The 23,149-nt window shown below is 50.0% G+C and overlaps 1 protein-coding gene across 1 annotated transcript in view; it reads right to left on the bottom strand.

The window, feature by feature from the left end:
- Window positions 1-5,130: 5,130 nt before the first annotated feature.
- The window catches only part of LOC309344221 (papilin-like), a gene marked incomplete at its 5' end in the record, with an annotated part of 40,522 nt that continues 22,503 nt past the window's right edge, over window positions 5,131-23,149 (bottom strand). The window contains 5 exons of the mRNA XM_081866473.1: window positions 5,131-5,336; window positions 14,769-14,900; window positions 15,804-15,971; window positions 17,646-17,813; window positions 21,364-21,531. Of these exons, the coding sequence (XP_081722599.1) occupies window positions 5,326-5,336; window positions 14,769-14,900; window positions 15,804-15,971; window positions 17,646-17,813; window positions 21,364-21,531 (647 nt within the window). The 3' untranslated portion in view covers window positions 5,131-5,325. The remainder of the gene's footprint in view (window positions 5,337-14,768; window positions 14,901-15,803; window positions 15,972-17,645; window positions 17,814-21,363; window positions 21,532-23,149) is intronic.

The raw sequence follows: 23,149 nt of genomic DNA, 5'->3' as shown, positions 1-23,149 counted from the left end.
CAGGAAGAACTTTTTGATTGTAAGAGCTGTTCAACCGTGGAAAAGTCTCCCTGGGCAGGTGGTGAACTCTCCTTCATTGAAAGCTTTTAAGCAGAGGTTGGATGGCCGTCTGTCATGGATGCATTAGCTGAGATTCCTGCATTGCAGGGGTTGGACTAGATGACCCTTGGTTCTCTTCCCAGTGTGACAATCCTAAGAATATATGAAAGCTACAGAACTTAATGCCAGGCTGCCTCTCAGTGCACACAGAAGCTGAGGAGCAAAAATAAGAAAGTTCTGCTTCCTTCTTTGCTCTCCTCCTTCTTCTCCGTGATTGACACTGTAATTGGTCTTTGCCTGCCACGGGCTAATTGAGGTCAGGGCTGATTGCAGTCTGCGCCTCCTGCACTTCTCTGCTCATCCAGTCATGCTGACATCTCCTCGCTGCACTCATCCTGCTCCTCACCTGGTTGCTCCCTGCAGTCCTGAGATGCTGGTGCTGGGCACCCCCCTGGGGAAACATCTGTCCTCACCTGTAAGCAGCACTGGGCAAAGCCCCACCACCTCCTCTTCCCGATCAAGGGACAGGGCCACTTGCTTGCCCTGGGCCCAGCTCTGGCCACCCAAAACAAGAAGTGGGGGTTTGCGAGCTGGAGGAGTTTGCATGCCCGTTTCTGAGTGGCAAGGTCTGCATCTTTCAGGGTTGCCCTTGGGCCTGGTTCAGCAGTGCCAGCTGACGCAGAAGGAGGCTGCCCCACTGCTGATGGGGGCATCTGGCTGAGAATGTGTGGTACTCTTGTTGAAACAGCTGCACTGGCTGCCCACTTACTGCTGAGCCAGGTTCAAGGTCCTGGCATTGATTTGCCAAGATCCTAGCAACTCAGGGCCAGGGTAACTCAGGGACCCCCTGAATCAGCGGTTCTCAACCTGTGGGTCCCCAGATGGTGTTGGACTACAACTCCCATCATCCCTGAGCTCTGGCCTTGCTAGCTAGGGGTGATGGGAGTTGTAGTTCAACAACATCTGGGGACCCACAGGTTGAGAAAAGCTGCGCCTGAACCCTTCTGTCCCAGCTCAGTCACTGGGATCATCTGCATGAGCACCTCCGGTCGTTCCCTGCATTCCCAGTGCATCAGCCCAGGCCTTTGGAACCCTCTGCCACTAGACATTCAGCCAGAGCCTTCTGCGCCCACTTTCAAATGCCTGCTGAAAACTCTTCTGTTCCTCCAGGCCCAGAAAGGCAATTCAGAAGACACCCTTCCAAAAAATAGCTGGTTTCTGAGTTTGGCTATGTGCTTTTTATTATTATATGGCTTTTGCTGCTGTTGCAAACCACCCTGATATAATATACTGTATATGTTTATGAATACTGGTGTACAGATATGTTTTCATAAACAAACAAATAAAGAAAACCATGCGTGAATCAGCCTGAAATCTGTCTGCATGTAGAGAGCACCCAGCTGGGGTCAGCTCTCTGTCTCTCTCCCCCCCCCCCATCTCTCTATCTCCCTGAAACTGAGGCAGATCATACCTGCTGACAGCCCTTCTTCCAGTGATTGAAGGAGCCCTCGATGAGGCACCTGCCAAAATGTTCCAGAGAGAGAGAGAAGGAACTGATGATTGCCTCCTCCTCCTCAGAGAGAGAGGCCAGCTGCACGGTGGATAAGCAGAGGAGGAACAGGAGAAGGAAGAGCTCCGTGACCCCAATCAGGGAGAATGCTATTAATGCCTCCTTCTTCCCAGATACACCTGGAGATTTGCATTGATGGTGATTGTGCCCGTAATGAGTCGTCCTGACCTCTCTTCGCACCGCTCGCCGGCCGTCTCCACCACATCGACCGCAGGGCTGGCAGCAGGAGAAGGGGCTGCTTGTGCCAAGCCCATGGCTGCCCTGCCCTGGCAGGTGTGGGGATGATGTCCCCGGCTTGGCCTTGTCATCACCAGCGTCAGCATCACACTGGGCAAAGGATGAAGGGGGGGGGGGACTTTGCTTTGCATGCCTGAGGAACTGTATGCAGAATATGGCACATAGCAAGAATAGCAGTACAGTGGTACCTCTGGTTACATACTTAATTCATTCCGGAGGTCCGTACTTAACCTGAAACTGTTCTTAACCTGAAGCACCGCTTTAGCTAATGGGGCCTCCCGCTGCCGCAATTTCTGTTCTCATCCTGAAGCAAAGTTCTTAACCCGAGGTACTATTTCTGCGTTAGCGGAGTCTGTAACCTGAAGCGTCTGTAACCTGAAGCGTCTGTAACCCGAGGTACCACTGTATATCTTTCTTAAGGAAAACACACAGATTGCCCAGGAAAAGAGCAGGGGGCCTAATCCTGCCAGAACTATGGACCCATTCTGGCCAGCTTCTTCCACTTAGCCAATGGGCTTTCCAGAGGGGCTCGACCGCATTGCCCGGTGGTCACAATGTCGAACTAGAGACCTGGGTTCAAATACCCACTCAGCCATGAAGCTCACTGGGTCACCTTGGGGCAGTCGCTTTCCTCTCAGCCTGGCCTACCTCACAAGAATGTTGTGGGGATTAAATGAGGAAGGGAGAAAACCATGTGCGTTGCCTTGAGCTCCATAGTGGCCAGGAAGCGCGATACAACTAATTTCAAAAAAATAATTAAATATTTGATCAGCTTTTTTGGCAGAAGCAGATGCTCTCAACTGGGTTGCTGTGGACCAGGAAGGATGCGAGCAAAGGGGAGCGCCTGGGGGGGGGGCTGGGGTTGCGGGAGAGGCACATTCCCCCCCCCCCCGTGGCGCCAAAGAGGATGCAAATGAGAGGCGCTGAATGATGTCTGCCGAGACGCTTCATTTGGGTGATGCATTTGAAAGGGGCTAATTAGAATGCTATTAATATTTATGGGGCCTTATGCGAATGCCGATAGTCGCTATTGGGAGGTATTAAGCCTTATCGCCTTGGCCAGGAGTTCGCGGGGTAACGGGAGGCAAATTTAATTGTTCCGGGAGGGGGGGAGTGGACCCTGATAACTCCAGCACAAAGCCACCGGCAGCCAGCGCAGGGGGATCAGCTGGCCAAATGGGTTTTACGGCGGGCTCATCAGGCGTCTCTGGGAATTAATTAGCCGGATCACCCGCCAGTGGGCGGCAGGGGTGGTCTTCCCAACCCCTCCGACAGGCCCATAAGCTTTGGGGAGGACCAAGAAAGTCCTCCTTGCACCCCTTCTTAGTGACCTGCCTGCCGGCTGCGCTTCAGGCCCCAGGCATGGGGAGGCACCGCGTGGAAGGGGGGTGGGCGGGCGGGTGCTGGAAGGGACCCTCTTCTGGAGAGCCTGCCCGTCAGAGGAGGAGTCCTGGGGCTGGTGGGCTCAGGGGTCAGACTCGGCACAAAGCAGCGCCCCAGGTTCCTCCGAAGTCAAACCCCAGGTCTGCCCATAAACCTCCTCAAATCAAGTAAATCATTTCCCAGTAGTGATGTATGGCAGTGAGAGCTGGACCATCAAGAAGGCTGATCGCCGAAGAATGGATGCTTTTGAATTCTGGTGCTGGAGGAGACTCTTGAGAGTCCCACGGACTGCAAGAAGATCAAACCTCTCCATTCTGAAGGAAATCAGCCCAGAGTGCTCACTGGAAGGACAGATCGTGAAGCTGAGGCTCCAAGACTTTGGCCACCTCAGGAGAAGAGAAAACTCCTTGGAAAAGACCCTGATGTTGGGAAAGATGGAGGGCAAAAGGAGAAGGGGACGACAGAGAACGAGATGGTGGGACAGTGTCTTCGAAGCTACAAACATGAGTTTGACCAAACTGCGGGAGGCAGTGGAAGACAGGAGGGCCTGGCGTGCTCTGGTCCAGGGGGTCACGAAGAGTTGGACACGACTAAACGACTAAACAACAACTAAAAGTAGAAATAATCAGAATATTGAAATTGAAAGGACAGGCAATTTTCTGGGGTCAAAGGAAAGTAATTTAAAACAACTGTTGTTGAAGCATTTGGTTCTGAAGCTGCTAGCTAGGCAGAGCCAGACAGAGGATGACGACAGGGGGGTGTCCTTCCTGCCCCCGATCCCAACAGAAATCCTGGCTGTGCCCATGGTCCCATGGAAGGCGGTTGTCTGTCCTTCAGAGGTTTGGGTGGCCAGGGATTCTGCAGCTGTGATTGGGCTAGAAGGCCGTTGGGGGCCCCTTCCCCTCTACAGCTCTGTGTTTCCAGCAGGGGCCCATGAAATCCACCCGCGCAAAGCCCACCTCCTCTTCTTGGTGATGCTTAACCCCCCCCTCCGCTGCATTCCTGGCTCCCCAGCCTTGCCTCGTTAATGCTCTGATAATCCATAACGAGGTCCCTCTTCACATGCTTGCTGACCTCACGATGGAGCAAAGTTCGCATCCATTTTCCTTCCCCTCATTTGTCTGTAAACCATGAAGAAAAATCGCCACCGCCTGCCCGCATCAGGCAGCCACTTTGATGTATGGCTGTAATAAAAAGCCCATTTTCGGCTGCCTGCCTGCCTGCCTGGTCAGAGGGGCGGAGAGCGGCAGCCGGGCAGGGCCAAGAGCCCGTGGATGGTATGGAGGGGGGGGGCAGTCGGGGCAGGGCTGCGTGTGCCCACTCTGGTTTGGCAGAAGGGCTGACAAGACGCAGGAGGTGACTCAGGGCAGAGAGAGCTCAGATCCTGGAGAAGCTCAGCTTTAAGAGCAGAGCAGGCTTCCAGTCCTCATGAAGGAAAATGTATGCTTAGAAGTGTGTGGGCAAGGACTGTGGAAATCTGAGGAGCCAGAGGGATGGCTGAATAATGTTTGCTTGTTTGTATAATAATAATAATAATAATAATAATAATAATAATAATAATAATAATAATAAAAAAAATAAAAATAAAGGGTCTCTGGTTGCTATGCCCCTTCTGGGAAAATCCAGCCAGATGGGCAGGGTATAAATAATAAAATAATAATTATCATTACATCTTAAGACCAGGAAAACCCAGAAAAATTATGCAAACCAAGAGAGAACCGTGAAAATGTGCCTGATCAGTGCAGGTGGACATTGGAGCTTGTCGACAGTATTTGTTTATTTATTTCATGAAATTTATATACCACTTGATTGCAGAAAAACCCCCAAACAAAAAAAGGTAAAATAATAAAATCATCGGTAATAATGTATCATTTAGAACATACGAAAAGTTAAAACCACAAAAGAATAGAACAGCAACAAAGTACAACTCATGCAAACTTTCTGAACATCTGGGTAGAGGCTTGTCTAAATGTCTTCAGCAGGCGCTGAAAAGAATACAGCAAAGATGCCGGCCTGATAATCAAGAGGCAGGGAGTTCCAAAGTGTCGGTGCTGCCACACGAAATGATCCGAGTTCTTAGAAATGCGGTGCAGAGATTAAGTATTACCTGTAAAAGGACACCCAGTGAAGCCGAATGTTGGAAGATTCCAGAGAGAGAAAGAAAGTCCTTCTTAATGCAGGGCAGCGTTAAACTGTGGAACTCCCTGCCACAGGAGGCAGTGGTGGCCACCAAGCTGGAAAGCTTTCAAAGAGGACTGGACAAATTCGAGGAGGAGGCGAGGGCTGTATCCCAAGATGCATAGGGCTTTATGCTGCAAAACCAGCACCTTGAACTTAGCCCAGTAGCTGACGGGCAGCCAGGTAATTGATAGCATTAAACATGTTTCATTTACAAACAACAGCCCACAACTAATCACTCATCAAACATTTTTACTAATAACAATTGGGCAAGATCTAGGAGAAAGAGGGGACGAACCATCAATCATCAAAGTACATGTTTTATTTGTTGTTGTTTTAAATGAATTGTTTATTACCCAAAATAAAGTGGTAAAAAATACCGTATTTTTCACTCTATAAGACGCACCGGACCACAAGACGCACCTAGTTTTTGGAGGAGGAAAACAAGAAAAAAAAATATCAGAATCTCAGAAGCCAGAACAGCAAGAGGGATCTCTGCACAGTGAAAGCAGCAATCCCTCTTGCTGTTCTGGCTTCTGGGATAGCTGCGCAGCCTGCATTCGCTCCATAAGACGCACACACATTTCCCCTTACTTTTTAGGAGGGAAAAAGTGAGTCTTATAGAGCAAAAAATTTGGTAATAATGAGACTGTAGTGATTGAGTGGGTGTCTTTAGCCCAGGGCCAAACTGGACATTAGGAATTGTGGGGACAATTTTTAGGAATAAGCAGCAGGAGCACCCAGTGGTGAAGCCTATGCTGGCGCCACCCAGCACCAAAGGAACCTCAGCCCCCAGAGCAGGGGTTGGCAACCTGCGGCCCGTGGGCCACAAGCAGCCCACGGGGGTCGTTTAAATGACCCATGAGCCGCCCCCGAACCAAGCCACCTGTTTGGTGAGTACCCGCGTGCTGCGCTAAACCGGCGCAGCACGGAGCAGGTACTTGCTTCCGCGGTGCTGGAAATCACGTCTGCGCATGCGCAGATGCCGGAAATCACATTTGCGCAGACACCATCCGGCTCACGGACCGATCTCTGTGGGAGTGTACCGGCCCAGGCAAGGTAGACCTTGCTGACCCCTGCTCTAGAACATGGGTAGGCAAACTAAGGCCTAGGGGCTGGATCCGGCCCAATTGCCTTCTCAGTCCAGCCCATGGACAGTCTGGGAATCAGCATGTTTTTACATGAGTAGAATGTGCCCTTTTATTTAAAATGCATCTCTGGGTGCATCATTCTGTCTGGACACTGAGATCCAGTGCCGAGGGCCTTCTGGTGATTCCCTCGCTGCGAGAAGCCAAGTTACAGGGAAGCAGGCAGAGGGCCTTCTCGGTGGTGGCACCCGCCCTGTGGAACGCCCTCCCAGCAGATGTCAAGGAGAACAACAGCTACCAGACTTTTAGAAGACATCTGAAGGCAGCCCTGTTTAAGGAAGTGTTGGCTTCTCGCAGTGGCTTCTCGCAGTGAGGGAACCGCCAGAAGGCCCTCGGTGCTGGACCTCAGTGTCCGGGCTGAACGATGGGGATGGAGACGCTCCTTCAGGTATACTGGGCCTTTGAGGCCGTTTAGGGCTTTCAAGGTCAGCACCAACACTTTGAATTGTGCCCAGAAACGTACTGGGAGCCAATGTTGGTCTTTCAAGACCAGTGTTATATGGTCTTGGCGGCTGCTCCCAGTCACCAGTCTAGCTGCCGCATTCTGGATTAGTTGTAGTTTCCGGGTCACCTTCAAAGGTAGCCCCACGTAGAGCGCATTGCAGTAGTCCAAGCAGGAGATAAGCAGAGCATGCACCACTCTGGCCAGACAGTCTGCGGGCAGAGAGGGTCTCATCCTGCGTACCAGATGGAGCTGGTAGACAGCTGCCCTGGACACAGAACTGACCTGCACCTCCATGGACAGCTGTGAGTCCAAAATGACTCCCAGGCTGCGCACCTGGTCCTTCAGGGACACAATTACCCCATTCAGGACCAGGGAGTCCTGCAGGAGGCACCTGGGTGGGTCTTCCTGCACTGATTCTGACCCACCACTTAGAGGCAGAGGCTTTTGTGCTGAGTTTGGCAGCGGCTGGAGACGGGTGGGATGACTCTGGCTCTGCTGCAGAGTCTTGACAGGCACCAGAAACACCACCTCCAGCTGGAGGTGAAGGAGGCAGGAGAGAGTCCAGGCCACCAGTTGCTAAAGAGGCGAGGGCTGTGGGTCCAGCCCCATAGGTAGAGCTGGCAGCAGCTGATGGCTGAAACCCTGGGAAGTTGCTGCCAGTCAGTGTTGACAGTACAGACCTAGACAGTCCAAAGGTCTGACTTTACATGCTTCCCATGTAAGTTTTGCAGGAGTGCTCCATGGCCCTTGGTGCCATTTCCACCAGCCCAGCTTGTCAGGTCACCCAGAAGCGAAACAAAGCGAAGGAATTTTGCCCTGCCCCAAATGTCCTCTTCTAAAAGGCAGAGAATTTGGCAGGTGGGAGAGAGAGTATGGGTTAGGGGGCTGCTCCTGGGCTTGCAAAGATCCACCAGATTTCTAGGTGGAGCCTGAGGGCCAAAACTGAAGACACCCATGGTCTGGGTTTGTAAGGAGCTGGGTCTAGGCAGATGGTCAGGGGAGAAAAGGATGGAAGAGGCCTTGCCCCTTCAATAAGGCTGCATTGCAAGGCTGAGTTTGGGCTGGCTGAATCGGTGCAACATTCCCCTCACCAAATCCTCATGCCAGGTAAAGCTGCACCGGTGGAATTCCTTCCTGTAATGAGGATGCTGAAGGCATCCGAATGGCAGCTCAACCTGCAAGAACCAAGGTATGTATGTGTGTGGCACTGCTGCCCTCTAGTGCACTCAGGCAGAAGTGGCCTGAGACCTGGGGATCTTGAACTCTGCAAGTGATGCTCTTCCAGCTGATGTGGCGTCCTTATCACAGAACGGGCTTTTGGGGCATAAATCTCAACTTTCAGATTTGAAAATAAGGGATCAGCAGCCTCACCTGTCCCGGGGACAGTCTACGGGATATCTAACAAGCCAGGATAGCAGCAGGAAATGGCGCTGGAATAAGGGAATTTCCCGCAAAAAAAGATAGGGAAGGTTGACAGCTATGTTTTGGGGACAGGCAAGATGTGGCACCCAAGACCCTGATGGTCTCTCATTCCTTAAAAACAACAACAACAACAACAACACCAAAATAGAGCTTGGAATAGCCTTTGATTTTCCTTAACTGTCGTTAAAACCCACCCAACTTGGTGGTCATCATTACACTTGGTAGTAGCATATTAACTACATGCAACATGTGAAGATGTCCTTCCTGTTCCCTTTCCTGAATCTGCCGCTCTCCAGCTTTGCTGGGTGACCCCACTGGCTTCCACTATTATGCATAGAGGGTCAGGAGAGGGGGCAGTGAGCATATCCCAGTGGGTGTGTGCATGCGCGCACACAGGTGTGTTCACTGGGTAGCCTGTCTGCATAGCATTATACGCAAAAGCTGCCTCCCACCTGCTAGGAATCACCTGTCTGCAGGAGCATCTGAAACATAGCTCAATGCTGCCACCTGCTGACCAAAGGGGACACAACCTCCTTGGCTGCCCAGATTTCCCCACTGTACATGAAAGTGTGGTCTCATCCACGCCACAGACCGAAAACACTTTTGTAGCACTTCAGTTAGTCACAGATTCTACCAAAGAATCCCAGGGACTGTAATTTACCCCTGAGAGATGTGGGATGTAATCCACTGGGAGCAGTCAAGTACAACATTCCTTGTTTTGCTAGAGTGGACATGCAAGGGGATGTTTGGTCCAGTCAGTCAGAACTTCCTGTTCCTCCTGGCCTGGAGCATCCTTCCTTTTGCATGTGACTAGTAGGTGGGCATGACCTTTCCGGACCTGGTAAAAGGACAAGTCACACGGCCACCTTTCTCTTTCCTCCCCTTTTTGTCCTGCCTCCTTCCTGGACTGCCACAGCAGTTCCCCAGGTTGTCTCCCATATGGGGTAAACCTGTTTGTACATGTTTGTAACTTTAAGCCTAATGCCTGCCTTCAGGGATCAGACTGTGCGCTGCCTGATCATGAGTAAAACAACTTTTTGTTATTTATGAATAAGACTGTGGTGTCTTTATTCTTTTAGGAGGGATTCAAAGGGGATTTTACCAGGAACACACAATTCAACCTGAGCTAGATTGAATTGTATAATAGTACAGTGGTACCTCGGGTTACATACGCTTCAGGTTACAGACGCTTCAGGTTACAGACTCCTCTAACCCAGAAATAGTACCTCGGGTTAAGAACTTTGCTTCAGGATGAGAACAGAAATCGTGCTCCGGCAGCGCGGCAGCAACGGGAGACCCCATTAGCTAAAGTGGTGCTTCAGGTTAAGAACAGTTTCAGATTAAGAACGGACCTCCGGAATGAATTAAGTTCTTAACCCGAGGTACCACAGTAGTAAAAGGCTCAGACGAGTCAGCAACTTGCTTTCTGCTGTGTGAGAAGGGGAATGCACTCTGCTAAGTGAAGGAACTTGCTAGTGCAAGTTAGGAAGGATATTAACAAACAATATATCCTCTCCTGCCACCCTCAGCATTCCCGCAAGAGAGCTACAGTTCCCAGCAGTCTTGACAGACTACAGTTCTCAGGATTCTTGGTGGAGAATGCCATGCGGTTTATTTGCATGGGTTTGCTGTGACCAGCCTTTGCAAAGTCCCAAGTCCTCCAAGACCACCTCCCACCTCTATGATTCTTGTGGGACGTGAAGCACAAGAGCAGTCAAGTACAACATTCCTAGAGTGAACATGTTTAAACATGGGGAGGAATGTTTGTCCAGCCAGCAGGTAAATTTCCAGTTTCCTTCTGGGCTGGGACAGACTTCCTCTGGGCGTGGCCTCACCTGTGCAGGTAACGACAAAAGCACAGGGCAGGGCAGCCATCTCTCTCTCTTTGACTACATGCAACGAAGAAGCAACATCTGCTTAGCCAAAGATGCTCTCTTGGCCTCCAGCCAGGAGAGGACAAAGGGACTGTCTCCTTATGAGATAGTTTCCAGGTGTAGGTTACTTTTCTAAGCTAAGTCTGCCTTCTGGGATCCTATTGTGAACAGAATGATGTGTGAGTAAACCTTTTTATACTTTTATAGAAGACTGTGTCGTGTCTTATCTTTTATGAGGGAATAAGGGGAAAATACCAGAAAAGTTATTACAGAGGCTTTAGTGAGCCTGAGCAAACGCATCCGCTGAAAGTGTAAAAAGGGGAATGTTACTCTGCTGAACTGTGAACTTGCTTACACAAGTTGCAAAGGCTATAATCAAACAATATATCCTCTCCTGCATCCCTGAACATTCCCACAATCCTGAGGCTTGTTTGCTCATGTAGGAAGGAAGCATCCTTTGACCTGATGTCCTTTGACCTGATGTCCTTTGACCTGATGCCCCTCCATTGCCCTGTGCTTGGCAACTTGTAGCTGAATCCGTGGCTAAGCTTCAGGTAGGAGCAGACCTCCCTCTGGGGTGGGTCTTTCATACGTGCATCTCACCCCTCAATGCTGCAGTGATGAATAAGTGTGTGTGAATGGAGCTTGAGAGTGCTTGCACATCTGATGCAACGACCTCCTCTTTTTGTGTGCGTTTCCAATGCCTCTTGGAGGTTAAGTTTGAAAAAAAGGCTGTTTTAGCCTGTGGGATTGTGGCTTGTTCTTCCAGTGGAAACTTCTTTCCCAATTCCTGCAAAGGGGGTGTGCAGTCGTTTCACAGAACCATGGGATGGCAAGGGACCCTAAAGAGGCCTCTGGCCCAAACCCCTGCAATGCAGCAATCACACTAATTTGTCACACTGAAATGTCGCACCTGGCTTTCCTTTGCTGCCGTGGCCTTTTGCAAGGATCCCCTCAAAGGCAGTGGGGGTACACCAGGCGGCGGCAGCCCCCCCCCACAGAGTGAGTCTAGAGGGAGGGAGAGTCAGCTTGATGCCCCCAGAGGCTACCAGGGTGTGGATGATGTGGGGGCAGCAAGGAGTGGCTTGGAGGAACACAGCCAGGTGCCTCACCTCTAAAGGGTGGGCTTTGTGCATAGGAGGCCACACCCATTGCTGCAGCACTTCTCTGGGCCAGAGCAGTCACCATCACACTGGCAGAGGCTCTTGGGAACCACGCAAGCAGAACCAGGAGGAACAGGTGGGCACTTGCCAGGCTTCGCTGCAAGAGAGTGGGGGATGTGAAACACAAGAGCAGTCAAGTACAACATTCCTAGAGTGAACATGTTTAAACATGGGGAGGAATGTTTGTCCAGCCAGCAGGTAAACTTCCTGTTTCCTTCTGGGCTGGGACAGACTTCCTCTGCATGTGACTAGAGGTGGGCGGGGCCTCACCTGTGCAGGTAACGACAAAAGCACAGGGCAGGGCAGCCATCTCTCTCTCTTGACTACATGCATCGAAGAAGCAACATCTGCTTAGCCAGAGATGCTCTCTTAGCCTCCAGCCAGGAGAGGACAAAGGGACTGTCTCCTTATGAGATAGTTTCCAGGTGTATGTTACTTTTCTAAGCTAAGTCTGCCTTCTGGGATCCTATTGTGAACAGAATGATGTGTGATTAAACCTTTTTATACTTTTATAGAAGACTGTGTCTTATCTTTTATGAGGAAATAAGGGGAAAATACCAGAACAGTTATTACAGAGGCTTTAGCAAGCCTAAGCAAACGCATCCGCTGCAAGTTTAAAAAGGGGAATGTTACTCTGCTAAATTGTGAACTTGTTTACACAAGTTGGAAAAGCTATAATCAAACAATATATCCTCTCCTGCATCCCTGAACATTCCCACAGAGAGGATAAGCCCGGTGTCATTAGGACCTTTAGGAAAGGAGAAGGCCCCCCCCAGGGCCTGCAGCCAGCATGCCAGGTCAACCCCAGCATTCAGCACCAGGACTGGATCTTAGCCTCCGCTCTGCTCCTCTTCCACCTTAGCCGAGTCCTGGGAACACTGACTGTGCAAAGTGGCAGCAGCAGCAGCAGAAAGGACAGTCTTCTCCTCGGCGTGTCAAAGAGCTTCACCCAGCAGCTCTAAGCAAGATTTGGGAGGGCTGCTGGGGCCATTTCAGTTGGGTGCCTGGAGCTAGGCCAGCCCTTGTTCCAGAGATGCACGCACCCGTCCATATCACCTTCCTGCTAGAGATACCCAGAGCATTCCCACGAACAAAGGCCAACTGTGTCAGAGAAGCTTGAAAGTCACATTAAGGAGGAATCTGCTCTTGGTCCTCTTTGTCTGCTCTTCATGTACAGGAATCCACCTGGACTCTTCCTGGGAGCCCAGGAAAGCTACCCAAGACTTGTACTTGGCTCGTGGTTCTCCATGGAAGACACATCAACAACAGTCCAGGAGGACATATAAGAACATAAGGAGAACATTTGCAGGATCAGCCTAATGGCCCAACTAGTCCAACATCTGGCCAACCAGATGCATCTTCTGGGAAACCCACAAGCTGGACCTGAGCACAAGGGCAACATTCTCCAGCTGTGGTTTCTAGCAATTGGGATTCAGAAGCATCGCTGCCTCCAACTATTGTGGCTAGCAGCCTTTGATAGCCTTCTCCTCCTCCATGGATTTGCCCAATCCTCTTTCAAAGCCATCCAGTTGGGTGCCCATCACTGCCTCATGGGGGAGGGAGTTCCATAGATTAACTCTGTGCTGCCTACTGACATGCTTTTTTGTCAAGAGGTTCTGCTCAGCTTCTGCCCCCTTCTCCCCCTCCCCTCACAGTCACACCAGAGGTTGAAGAGCACCAGGGAGTTCTTTAAACTGAAGTGACCCCCCCAACACAGAGATGGCCTTTCCCTCCCTCTCCTTCCCCTTCTCTCCTACACTTGTGTGGAGGGAAAACGAAGCTTTAAAGCAATTAAGAAACCTAAGGATGGTATATGTGCACCTCTAGGCTGGGTGGAAAGTAAGGTCTGCACCAACTGATAGTAACAGGCGCCCTTGAAAAGATCTAGGAGGCTCCGGCAAGCTTGTCTCAAGGCAGGCTTGTCTCAAAGGGAATGAACAGGAGGGGGAGCAAAGAGCACAAGACCCCCTTTTGTGACCTTGCTATTGTGCGAGTTGAAAATTCCTGCTATTGCTGTGTCACAATGTAGTGGTCATGTAGGATTGCTATGAGGTATTATGAAAAATGAAGCAAGCCATTGTGTCAGCGGTGAAAGCATCGCTTTGACCGGGTTTGAGTCATTGACATGATTTCTGATCAATCCCACAAGCCTCTGCATCTCTGCCCCATTTTCTCCATGTCTGACCGTCGCGTATAGAGCATTCTAACACAGACCAGTTGCTTAGCAGGCATCCTGGGTACATAAAGATAAGGAGATAGCTTTGATGTAGCTTTTGTTAATCTTAGGGCCAGGAACAGAGTTCACATGGAGGTGGTAAAATGCCTGTCTTTCCTTTTATGACCTCCGTGGTTTGCTAAATGCATTCTTCTTTGGTTCCTGCTTATTTAGCCTGAACATGTATGCATGCTCAAATAGGAAATAGTTCTTTGTGGTTAAGAGACTTCCTCCTATCTGACTTTGTCCCCAAGTGGGAATTTTTTGAAACGTTCAGAAGAAATCTGATTGGTTCTTACAAATGCTGCGTTAAAGTTCTTTTGCTAATAAAAACGGCCTGGGCCAAGGAGTGGAATGCGCCCTTTCTCCCAGGGACTTGATGGTCAAGCCTCTTGTCTACTGTATTCATCAGGGTCCAGGGATGCGGGTGGCACTGTGGGTTAAATGACAAAGCCTAGGACTTGCCGATCAGAAGGTCAGAGTTCGAATCCCTGTGACGGGGTGAGCTCCCGTTGCTCAGTCCCTGCTCCTGCCAACCTAGCAGTTTGAAAGCACGTCAAAGTGCAAGTAGATAAATAGGGACCGCTCTGGTGGGAAGGTAAACGGCGTTTCCGTGCGCTGCTCTGGTTCCCCAGAAGCGGCTTAGTCCTGCTGACCACATGACCCAGAAGCTGTACGCTAGCTCCCTCGGCCAGTAAAGCGAGATGAGCGCCCCAACCCCAGAGTTGTCCGCGACTGGACCTAATGGTCAGGGGTCCCTTTACCTTTAACTTTAGTCCTTCCTTTGCCTTCAGAATGCAACATCACAATGTATGCTTAGTAGAAAGAGGAGTGTGTTTTAGCTCTTGGTGTAAGTCAGAGCACATTGCAGTCCTCGAATCAAGATGCACCTTGCTTGACAACCGTCTCTGGAGTCTAACCCAGGCAGCTCAAACTCTGACATTTCCCTAACACACACACACACACACACACACAGAGAGAGAGAGAGAGAGAGAGAGAGAGAGAGAGAGACACCCTTTGTGTGCCATGGAGCTGGCTGAGTTACCCCCCAAGGGCTTGCCCCACAGCACCAGCCTGACCCCGCAGCCTCTCACCTTTCACGGGCTCCTTGCACACTTGACCACACTGGTTGCTGCAACACTTCTTGCCCCCTGGGCAGTCACAGTCCTTCTGGCAAGTCATCAGGCAATCGTCAGGGTCCGGAGTGGGGCAGAAGCCGGGCTTCTCTGCAAGAGATCAGCCAGGTGTCTGTGAAGTCTCGGGTCATGGAGGGGTTGGAGCTAACACAGCATTTTTGTTTTCAAAAGCTGCTTCCCAAGGAACTCAAGGGGGCTGACACGACACTCCTCAAAAATGGTACCTCAAAGGCATAAAGCCAATCCTCAGACTGAGTAATAATTCCAGCACAGTGGAAGAAAGGCCATAGTTCAGTGACAGAGCACTTGCCTTGCATGCCACGTGCCCTGGGTTCAAATTCCAATGGCATCTCCAGTAGGGCAAGGAGAGGCCCCCTGTCTAAGACCCAGGAGAGTTAGTGTGGACACATGAGCCAGAGAAATGAATGGTCTGACTCATTGCAAAGTATTTGCCTAAGTTCTAAAAAAATGACAACCCAAAGGCATTTTTGATCAGCCGCGTCCTCACCAAATGCATGGAACCAGATGACAACGGCATTTTAATTTATTGCCACCCACCCTAAGGCTCCAGTACTTTGGCCACCTCATGAGAAGAGAAGACTCCCTGGAAAAGACCCTGATGTTGGGAAAGATGGAGGGCACAAGGAGAAGGGGACGACAGAGGACGAGATGGTGGGACAGTGTCATAGAAGCTGCCAGCATGAGTTTGACCAAACTGTGGGAGGCAGTGGAAGACAGGAGTGCCTGGCGTGCTCTGGTCCAGGGGGTCACAAAGAGGCGGGCACCACTAAACGACTAAACAACAACAACCCTAAGGTCCCAGGCTGGGTTGCGACAATTTAAAATGACACAGTAAAGCTTTCAATTACTAAAAGAAAACATAACGGCAAAAAACAGGGTGGGTCCTGAAAGATACATCTCAGGTGTCAGCGATCCACTGCGGAGACAGAGCGCAGCCTCAGTCGCCCTCCCAGCATCTGCCCAGGGACCCACCTGTGCCCTTGCAGGCCAGCTGGCATTCCTCTTTGGTGGGGAAGTTATTCAGGTTCCCCCTGCAGTTGCCATAGTCGAAAGCGGTGCACTCTCTGCTGGTGGAGTTGAAGTAGAACCTTTGGACGTAGGTGTTGCAGGGACCCGGCTTCTGGGGAAGCTGGCAAATATCTGCAGCCAGAGAGCAGAAGGAGCCTTGTGTTCTGAGCTGCTAGAAAGAATGAAGGAGGTGGGGTCTGGTGGGGGGGAACTATTGGATATGCACAAATGAGTTTGCAGGTTCTGGGATGAAATAAAGCCTAGTTTTGCCCCCGCCCGCTGCATAAGTGTTGGAGCTGACCTTTAAAGCCCTAAACGGCCTCAGTCCTGTATACCTGAAGGAGCGTCTCCACCCCCATCGTTCTGCCCGGACACTGAGGTCCAGCGCCGAGGGCCTTCTGGTGGTTCCCTCACTGCGAGAAGCCAAATTACAGAGAACCAGGCAGAGGGCCTTCTCGGTGGTGGCACCTGCCTTGTGGAATTCCCTCCCACCAGATGTCAAAGAGAAGAACAACTACCAGATTTTTAGAAGATATCTGAAGGCAGCCCTCTTTAGGGAAGCTTTTAATGTTTGATGCATTACTGTATTTTAATATTTTGTTGGAAGCCGCCCAGAGTGGCTGGGGAAACCCAATCATATGGGTGGGTATGAATAATAAATAAATAAATTATTATTATTATTATTATTATTATTATTATTATTATTATTATTACTTAAGAACAGCCTACTGGGTCAGGCCCATTTGGTCTGGCATCCTGTTCTCACAGTGGCCAACTAGATGCCGCAGCCCTCTCCATTGTGACTTTGTCCAATCCTCTTTTAAAACCGTCCACCTTGGTGGCCATTCCTGCCTCCAGTGGGAGGGAGTTCCACAGTCTAACTCTGCGCTGTGTGACGAAGGACTTTCTTTTCTCTGCCCCGAATCTCCCAACATTCAGCTTCACTGGAGGCCCGCAAAATCTAGTGTCATGTACGGCATTTCTGATTCGAGGTAGAGGCTGGAGGAAGAAATAGGAGGCCACTGGCGATGGCAAGAGAGCGTATCCCCTCAGGGCCTGCCCCCACCCTCGTTTCCTAATCACTGTACCCCGACTTTTCTTTCCATGAAGCCTCTTCTCTCTCCCCTAGGGGTTGGGACACCCTTTCCCCGTGTCCTGCAGAGAGAGAGAGGGAGCCCAAACAACAACAACAACAACAACAACAACAACAACAACAACAACAACAACAAAATTCATTTATACCCCACCCTCCTTGGCCAGAGCCGGGCTCAGGGTGGCTAACAGCAGTAAAATTACAGTAAAAACATAATAAGAAAAAACCCCAATTTAAAATACAGCTTAAAATGCAATTTAAAATGCAGCCTCATTTTAAAAGTGGCCCCTAGATCAAGACCATAAGGGGAGGGAAACAGAAGGGTCAGACTGAGTCCAAACCAAAGGCCAGGTGGAACAGCTCTGTCTTGCAGGCCCTGCGGAAAGATGTCAAGTCCTGCAGGGCCCTAGTCTCTTGGGACAGAGTGTTCCACCATGTTGGGGCCAGTGCTGAAAAGGCCCTGGGCCTAGTGGAGACCAATCTAACCTCCTTGAGGCTCGGGACCTCCGGTGTTGTCATTTGTGGACCTTAAGGCCCTCCGCGGGGCATAACAGGAGAGGCAGTCCTGTAGGTACGAGGGTGGGTCCTAGGCTGTATAGGACTTTCAAGGTTGAAACCAGCACCTTAAATCTGACCCTGTACTCCACTGGGAGCCAGTGCAGCTGGAAAAGCACTGGATGAATGTGATCCCGCGGCAAGGACCAAGTGCTTACCTGGGTCTCTGCAGGTCTCCTCACATTCCACCAGAGTTGCAAACCTGTTGGCGTTGCCCTTGTGGCCTCTGTAGGTGAACGGGTAGCAGCCTGCTCCAAGGCGGCTGTAGTAAAACAGGTGGATGGAGTGGTCCCCCTCTCCGGGGTTGCTGGGCAGCCGGCAGATATCTGGAGCCGCAGGACAAAGAGAGATGGGAGAGAGAAATGGACCTGGGACTTGTGGGCAGGAAAAAAGGCACGTCAAGACCATCCTGGCTGGGACTCCTGGGAAAACTTGCTCCCTGCCTTGCAGGCTTTTCCCAACTGGCCTGGGAGGACCCGGACTGACTCCAGCTGCAAAAGCTAGAACAGACTCTCGGGCTGAGGTGTTGTTTGGGGGCTTTTGTTGCAGGCTTGGGGGGGAGGTTGCTGCTATTTATTTATTTTTTGCATCTTTATTTGAGACCTTGTTGTGATTTATGTGGAAATTGTTCACTTTGCTTGTGTATTTTTTAATGCTTTATTTGTTATTTATGTGGGGATGTTCAGGGAGGCAGGAGAGGATATATTGTTTAATTACAGTGGTACGTCTGGTTGCGAACGAGGTCTGTTCCAGAGGCCCGTTCGCAACATGAAAGGAACGCAACTTGCAGCGACGCGTCTGTGCACGCGCGGGTTGCGATTCACCGCTTCTGCGCATGCGCGTGATGTCATTTTGCATTTCTGTGCATGCGTGAGCAGCGAAACCCGGAAGTAACCCTTTCCAGTACTTCCGGGTCGCCGCAGGATGCAACCTGAAAAAACGTAAGATGAAGCGGATGTAACGTGAGGTATGACTGTATATCCTTTCCAACTTGTGTTAACAAGTTCTATAATTTAGCAGGGTAACATTCCCCCTTTTTAAACTTGTGCAGCGGATAGGATTTATGCCAGGCTTGCATAAGCCTCTAAAATAAGTTACCTGGTAATTCCCCTTTTATTCCCTCATGAAAAGAATAGACACGACACAGTCTTCTATAAAAATATAAAAAGAGTTTACTCACTCACTCATTCCGTTCACAGATGGATCCCAGAAGGCAGACTTAAGTTACGAAAGTAACATACACCTGGAAACTATTCCATAAGGAGACAGTCCCTTTGTCCTCTCTTGGCTGGGCATCTTAGGCTAAGCAGATGTTGCTTCTTCGACGAATGGAATCAGAGAGAGAGAGAGAGAGAGAGATGGCGGCCTCCGCTGAGGTATTTTGTTACCTGCACAGGTGAGGCCATGCCCACCCCTAGTCACATGCAGAGGAAGTCTGTCCCAGCTCAGGAGGAAAGAGGAAGTTTTGACTGGCTGGTCCAGACGCCCCCTTTTTATGTCCACTCTAGGGATGTTAAAACAAAACAAATTCCTTCCAGTAGCACCTTAAAGACCAACTAAGTCAGTTCTTGGTATGAGCTTTCGTGTGCATGCACACTTCTTCAGATACCTGAAGAAGTATCTGAAGAAGTGTGCATGCACACGAAAGCTCATACCAAGAACTGACTTAGTTGGTCTTTAAGGTGCTACTGGAAGGAATTTGTTTTGTTTTGACTATGGCAGACCAACACGGCTACCTATCTGTAACTGGATCTAGGGATGTTGTATTTGACTGCTCTGTGTTTCACATCCCACACTTTAGAACTACAGTCATACCTCGGGTTAAAGTCGCTTCAGGTTGAGCGTTTTCAGGTTGCATTCCACGGTGACACAGAAGTAACAGAACAGGTTACTTCCGGGTTTCGCCGCTTGCGCATGCGCAGGCGCTCAAAACGACGTCACGTGCTTGCACAGAAGCGGTGAATCGCGACCCGCGCTTGCACAGACACAAGTTGTGTTCTGCTCAGGATGTAAACGGGGCTCCAGAACGGATCCCGTTCACATCCCAAGGTACCACTGTACTTCTCTTATGTTGCCATCATGTATTTTTTCATGTTGCAAGCCGCCTTGAGCATGGCTTGAACTGTGGAATAGTGGCATACAAATAAAAATATGTATGTATGCTGGTATCCTAGGATCTGCTCAGCCAAACATTCGTTCTTGGCCTGGGAGGTGGGTGGGTGACCTTTGAGCATAAGGTGGGAAGATTAGCCAAGGCCGCAATATGTGGGGCAGCCTCTGAGGGGCAGCTGCTGCTCCCCAGTTTGCCTCTGTCCTTGTAGGAATCCCTGCCCCTCCCTGCCAAGAATACCCTTAGCCTTCAGCTTCCCCTATAGAGAATGGAGCAAGTTCACCCACCTCCCAGCCTTTGGGTGGGCTTTGTCTCCATGGGGCAAGCACTTAATGCCACTTAATAGCTTGCCATGGGTGGGTGGGTACGAGGCAGAATTAAACAGTTCTGCAGCTGCGTACGAGGCAGAATTAAACAGTTTAAAATCTGATGGTATTGGTTTTCATTTATGTATAGTATAGATTTTTTTTTTCTTTTTGTTTGTCAGCTTTTGGTATGTATGTTTGTGGCTTTTTGTATTTTTGTGCAATCTTCAAATATGGAAAAGTGTTAAAAATAAATAAAGAAACAGTTTGAAATTGTAATGACAATGGAAACCATAAATGGAACAAGAGAGCAATCGCAAACGCTAATAAAATAAATCTAAACATGGGTTTAGAGAGCAAAGTGACCCCTTCGCTCCAGGAACAGAGGAAGATGCCAAGCCATTGGTCCATCTACTTCAGTATTGTCTACACTGACTGACAGAATTGATTCTCTAGGATCTCAGGCAGACATCTCTCACAGTCTTACCTGGGGATGCCAGCAGGGATCTCACCTGGGGCTGATGCTCTGCCACTGTTCCTTGGCTTTGGCTTTTGCCCGCTTAGAGTGGAAGCAGGTTATTTCAGGGGACAATATCTGATAAAGCCACTTCCGCCTACAAAAGGAGGTGGGGTTGTGGGCTTCACGCTCCCACCACGCGCACGGCGGCTGGCTCTCAGCCTCCGCACGATTGAGGGAATCCCTGGCAGCGTCGCCCCCTGGACAGCCAATCAGCTGGCTCAGGGGGACATGGCCTGCCCTATTTAACGCAGGCCGGGGATCTCCCTCTTTTGCTGCCTCCAGCTGTTCCTGTTTCCCACCCTCCCGCCCTTTAAGGTTCTCGTTCCCTGACCTTGCTATGGACTTGGTTGAGGTGCCTGGTAGGAATTTTCCCACTTGGCAAATTGGCACAAGCCACTTGGTTTTCGCCTACCTCGTAGCAAATCATCACAACTTTCTGGGTATTGGCGGTTAGGCATTGGTATTGCTCTGTAGATGGAAGAGGGGAGGAAGCGCCATCACCTGCCCCACATACTGAAAGGTAGTCCGTTAATGGGTTCCAGAGGGCGTGGCCCTGTCTGAAGCCTATGGGGGTGAGGGGGTGAGGCACGCCCCCTAATGGTGACCCCAGGGGAGTTCCTCGTTGATGTGCATCAGCAGGACTCCCCCTACTGGTGGTTAACCCTTCCCGGACTTCTAGAGGACGGGCTGGAGTCAGATATAGTCAGTTAGGACCAATGCCTAAGCCAATACTGCTCATCACCTGTAACCAATAAAGTTGTGGCCTTATTTAGCCCATTAACCTCAATAATTGTGTCATGTGTCTTTATTTCCTGGGCGGGTGGGGTGGGGGTGGAACTTGCCACGCAATGAACCCACGGCAAGAAGCTCGGGCCAAGAGACTCTTTTGCCTACCTGTCGGATGGGCGGCATGTAAATATTAAAATCATTATTATCATTACCCGGCTTCTTGCAGGCATGCTCACATTCCGAGAGAGATTCAAACCGGTTCTCGTTGCCCTCGCAGCCTCCGTAAATGAACACTTTGCACGTTTTAGTGGTGGGGTTGTAATAATACCTGGGCATGGCTGCCTTGCAGGGTCCTGTCTCCTTAGGCAGCTTGCAGATATCTGGAAGGATGTGAGAGGGACAGGCAAGAAGTTGCTTGGGCAAGAGTACTGGGAAATAATTCATAATGAACTGGAAAAAAATATGTTTAAAAGTACTTTTCCCAAAAAACAAGAGTCCTTTTTGTTGGGGATAATTCAGACTGAAATTCCCAGGTGTCAGAAAAGGTTATTTATGTATGCCCCTACTATGGCCCATGTTTTGTTAGTCCCCAAATGGAAATTGAGCAAAGTCCAGACTAAAGAAAGGACGCTGGTATCAATGTGGTCTAAACCACAGAGCCTAGGGCTTGCCAGTCAGAAGGTTGGCGGTTCGAATCCCCACAACGGGGTGAGCTCCCGTTGCTCGGTCCCTGCTCCTGCCCACCTAGCAGTTTGAAAGCACGTCAAAGTGCAAGTAGATAAATAGGTACGACTGTGGTGGGAAGGTAAGCGGCGTTTCCATGCGCTGCTCTGGTTCGCCAGAAGCGGCTTAGTCCTGCTGGCCACATGACCCAGAAGCTGTACACTGGCTCCCTCGGCCAATAAAGTGAGATGAGCGCCGCAACCCCAGAGTCGGTCACAACTGGACCTAATGGTCAGGGGTCCCTTTACCTTTACCTGACTAAAGAAGAATGGCAACTGAAACAGTTGAAATATGCCCAGCTTGCAGACCTAACATATAGAATAAGAGAACAAGAAGAACACATGTTTAAAGAAGACTGGAAAATGTTTATTGAGTATGTGGAGGAATATTGTGTTTATTTGAAAACGTGGTCAGCATAAAGATAAATTCAGCAGTGTAAATAAGTTTTGATGGATTTAATAATGGAATACTGAGTGGTTTAGTTTATATAAAATATGCAGAAATTGCTTCTAGGGGGGGGGCAGCGATGGCCACCAACTTGGCCGGCTCTAAAACAGGATTGGGCCAAATCATGGAGGAGGAGAGGACTGTCAAAAGCTACAATCTGCCTCTGCAGTTGGGGGCAGAAATGCTTCTGAAGACCAGATGCTGGAAACCACCGAGAGGGGGGGGGGGCTCTTGCATCTGGGTCCTGCTTGCAGGTTTCTCAAAGGAGGCACCTGGTTGCCCAGCCTGGACTGGATGAGCCACTGACCTGAGCAGTGGCAGACGAAGATGGTGGATTGTGCGGAACTAGCAAAACTGACCTGCAAGATCCGAAATCAGGAGGAAACAAAATTCCAAAGAGATTGGAGTAAATTTATGGATTATATAGAAGAAAAAGAAGTGTTTGAATTTGATATCCCGCCTTTCACTCCCTTTAAGGAGTCTCAAAGCGGCTAACATTCTCCTTTCCCTTCCTCCCCCACAAGAAACACTCTGTGAGGTGAGTGGGGCTGAGAGACTTCAGAGAAGTGTGACTGGCCCAAGGTCACCCAGCAGCTGCATGTGGAGGAGCAGGGAAGCGAACCCGGTTCACCAGATTACGAGTCCACCGCTCTTAACCACTACACCACACTGGCTCTCAATAACTGTATATAACTGTATATATATAACTGTATATAAATAATAACTGTAGAAATCTGAAGACTCTGGCAGGACTGAAACAAATCTTATGACGTAGATTGGACTGGATATAATAAGAAACTGTGGAAAGGTGACTGAAGCAAGAAAATC

This window comes from Podarcis erhardii, assembly GCF_964252035.2.
Source record: "Podarcis erhardii genome assembly, chromosome: 6".
Classification (NCBI taxonomy): domain Eukaryota; kingdom Metazoa; phylum Chordata; class Lepidosauria; order Squamata; family Lacertidae; genus Podarcis; species Podarcis erhardii.
The sequence above is the reverse complement of the archived record's forward strand: the minus strand, read 5'-3'. Positions and strand labels throughout refer to the sequence as shown.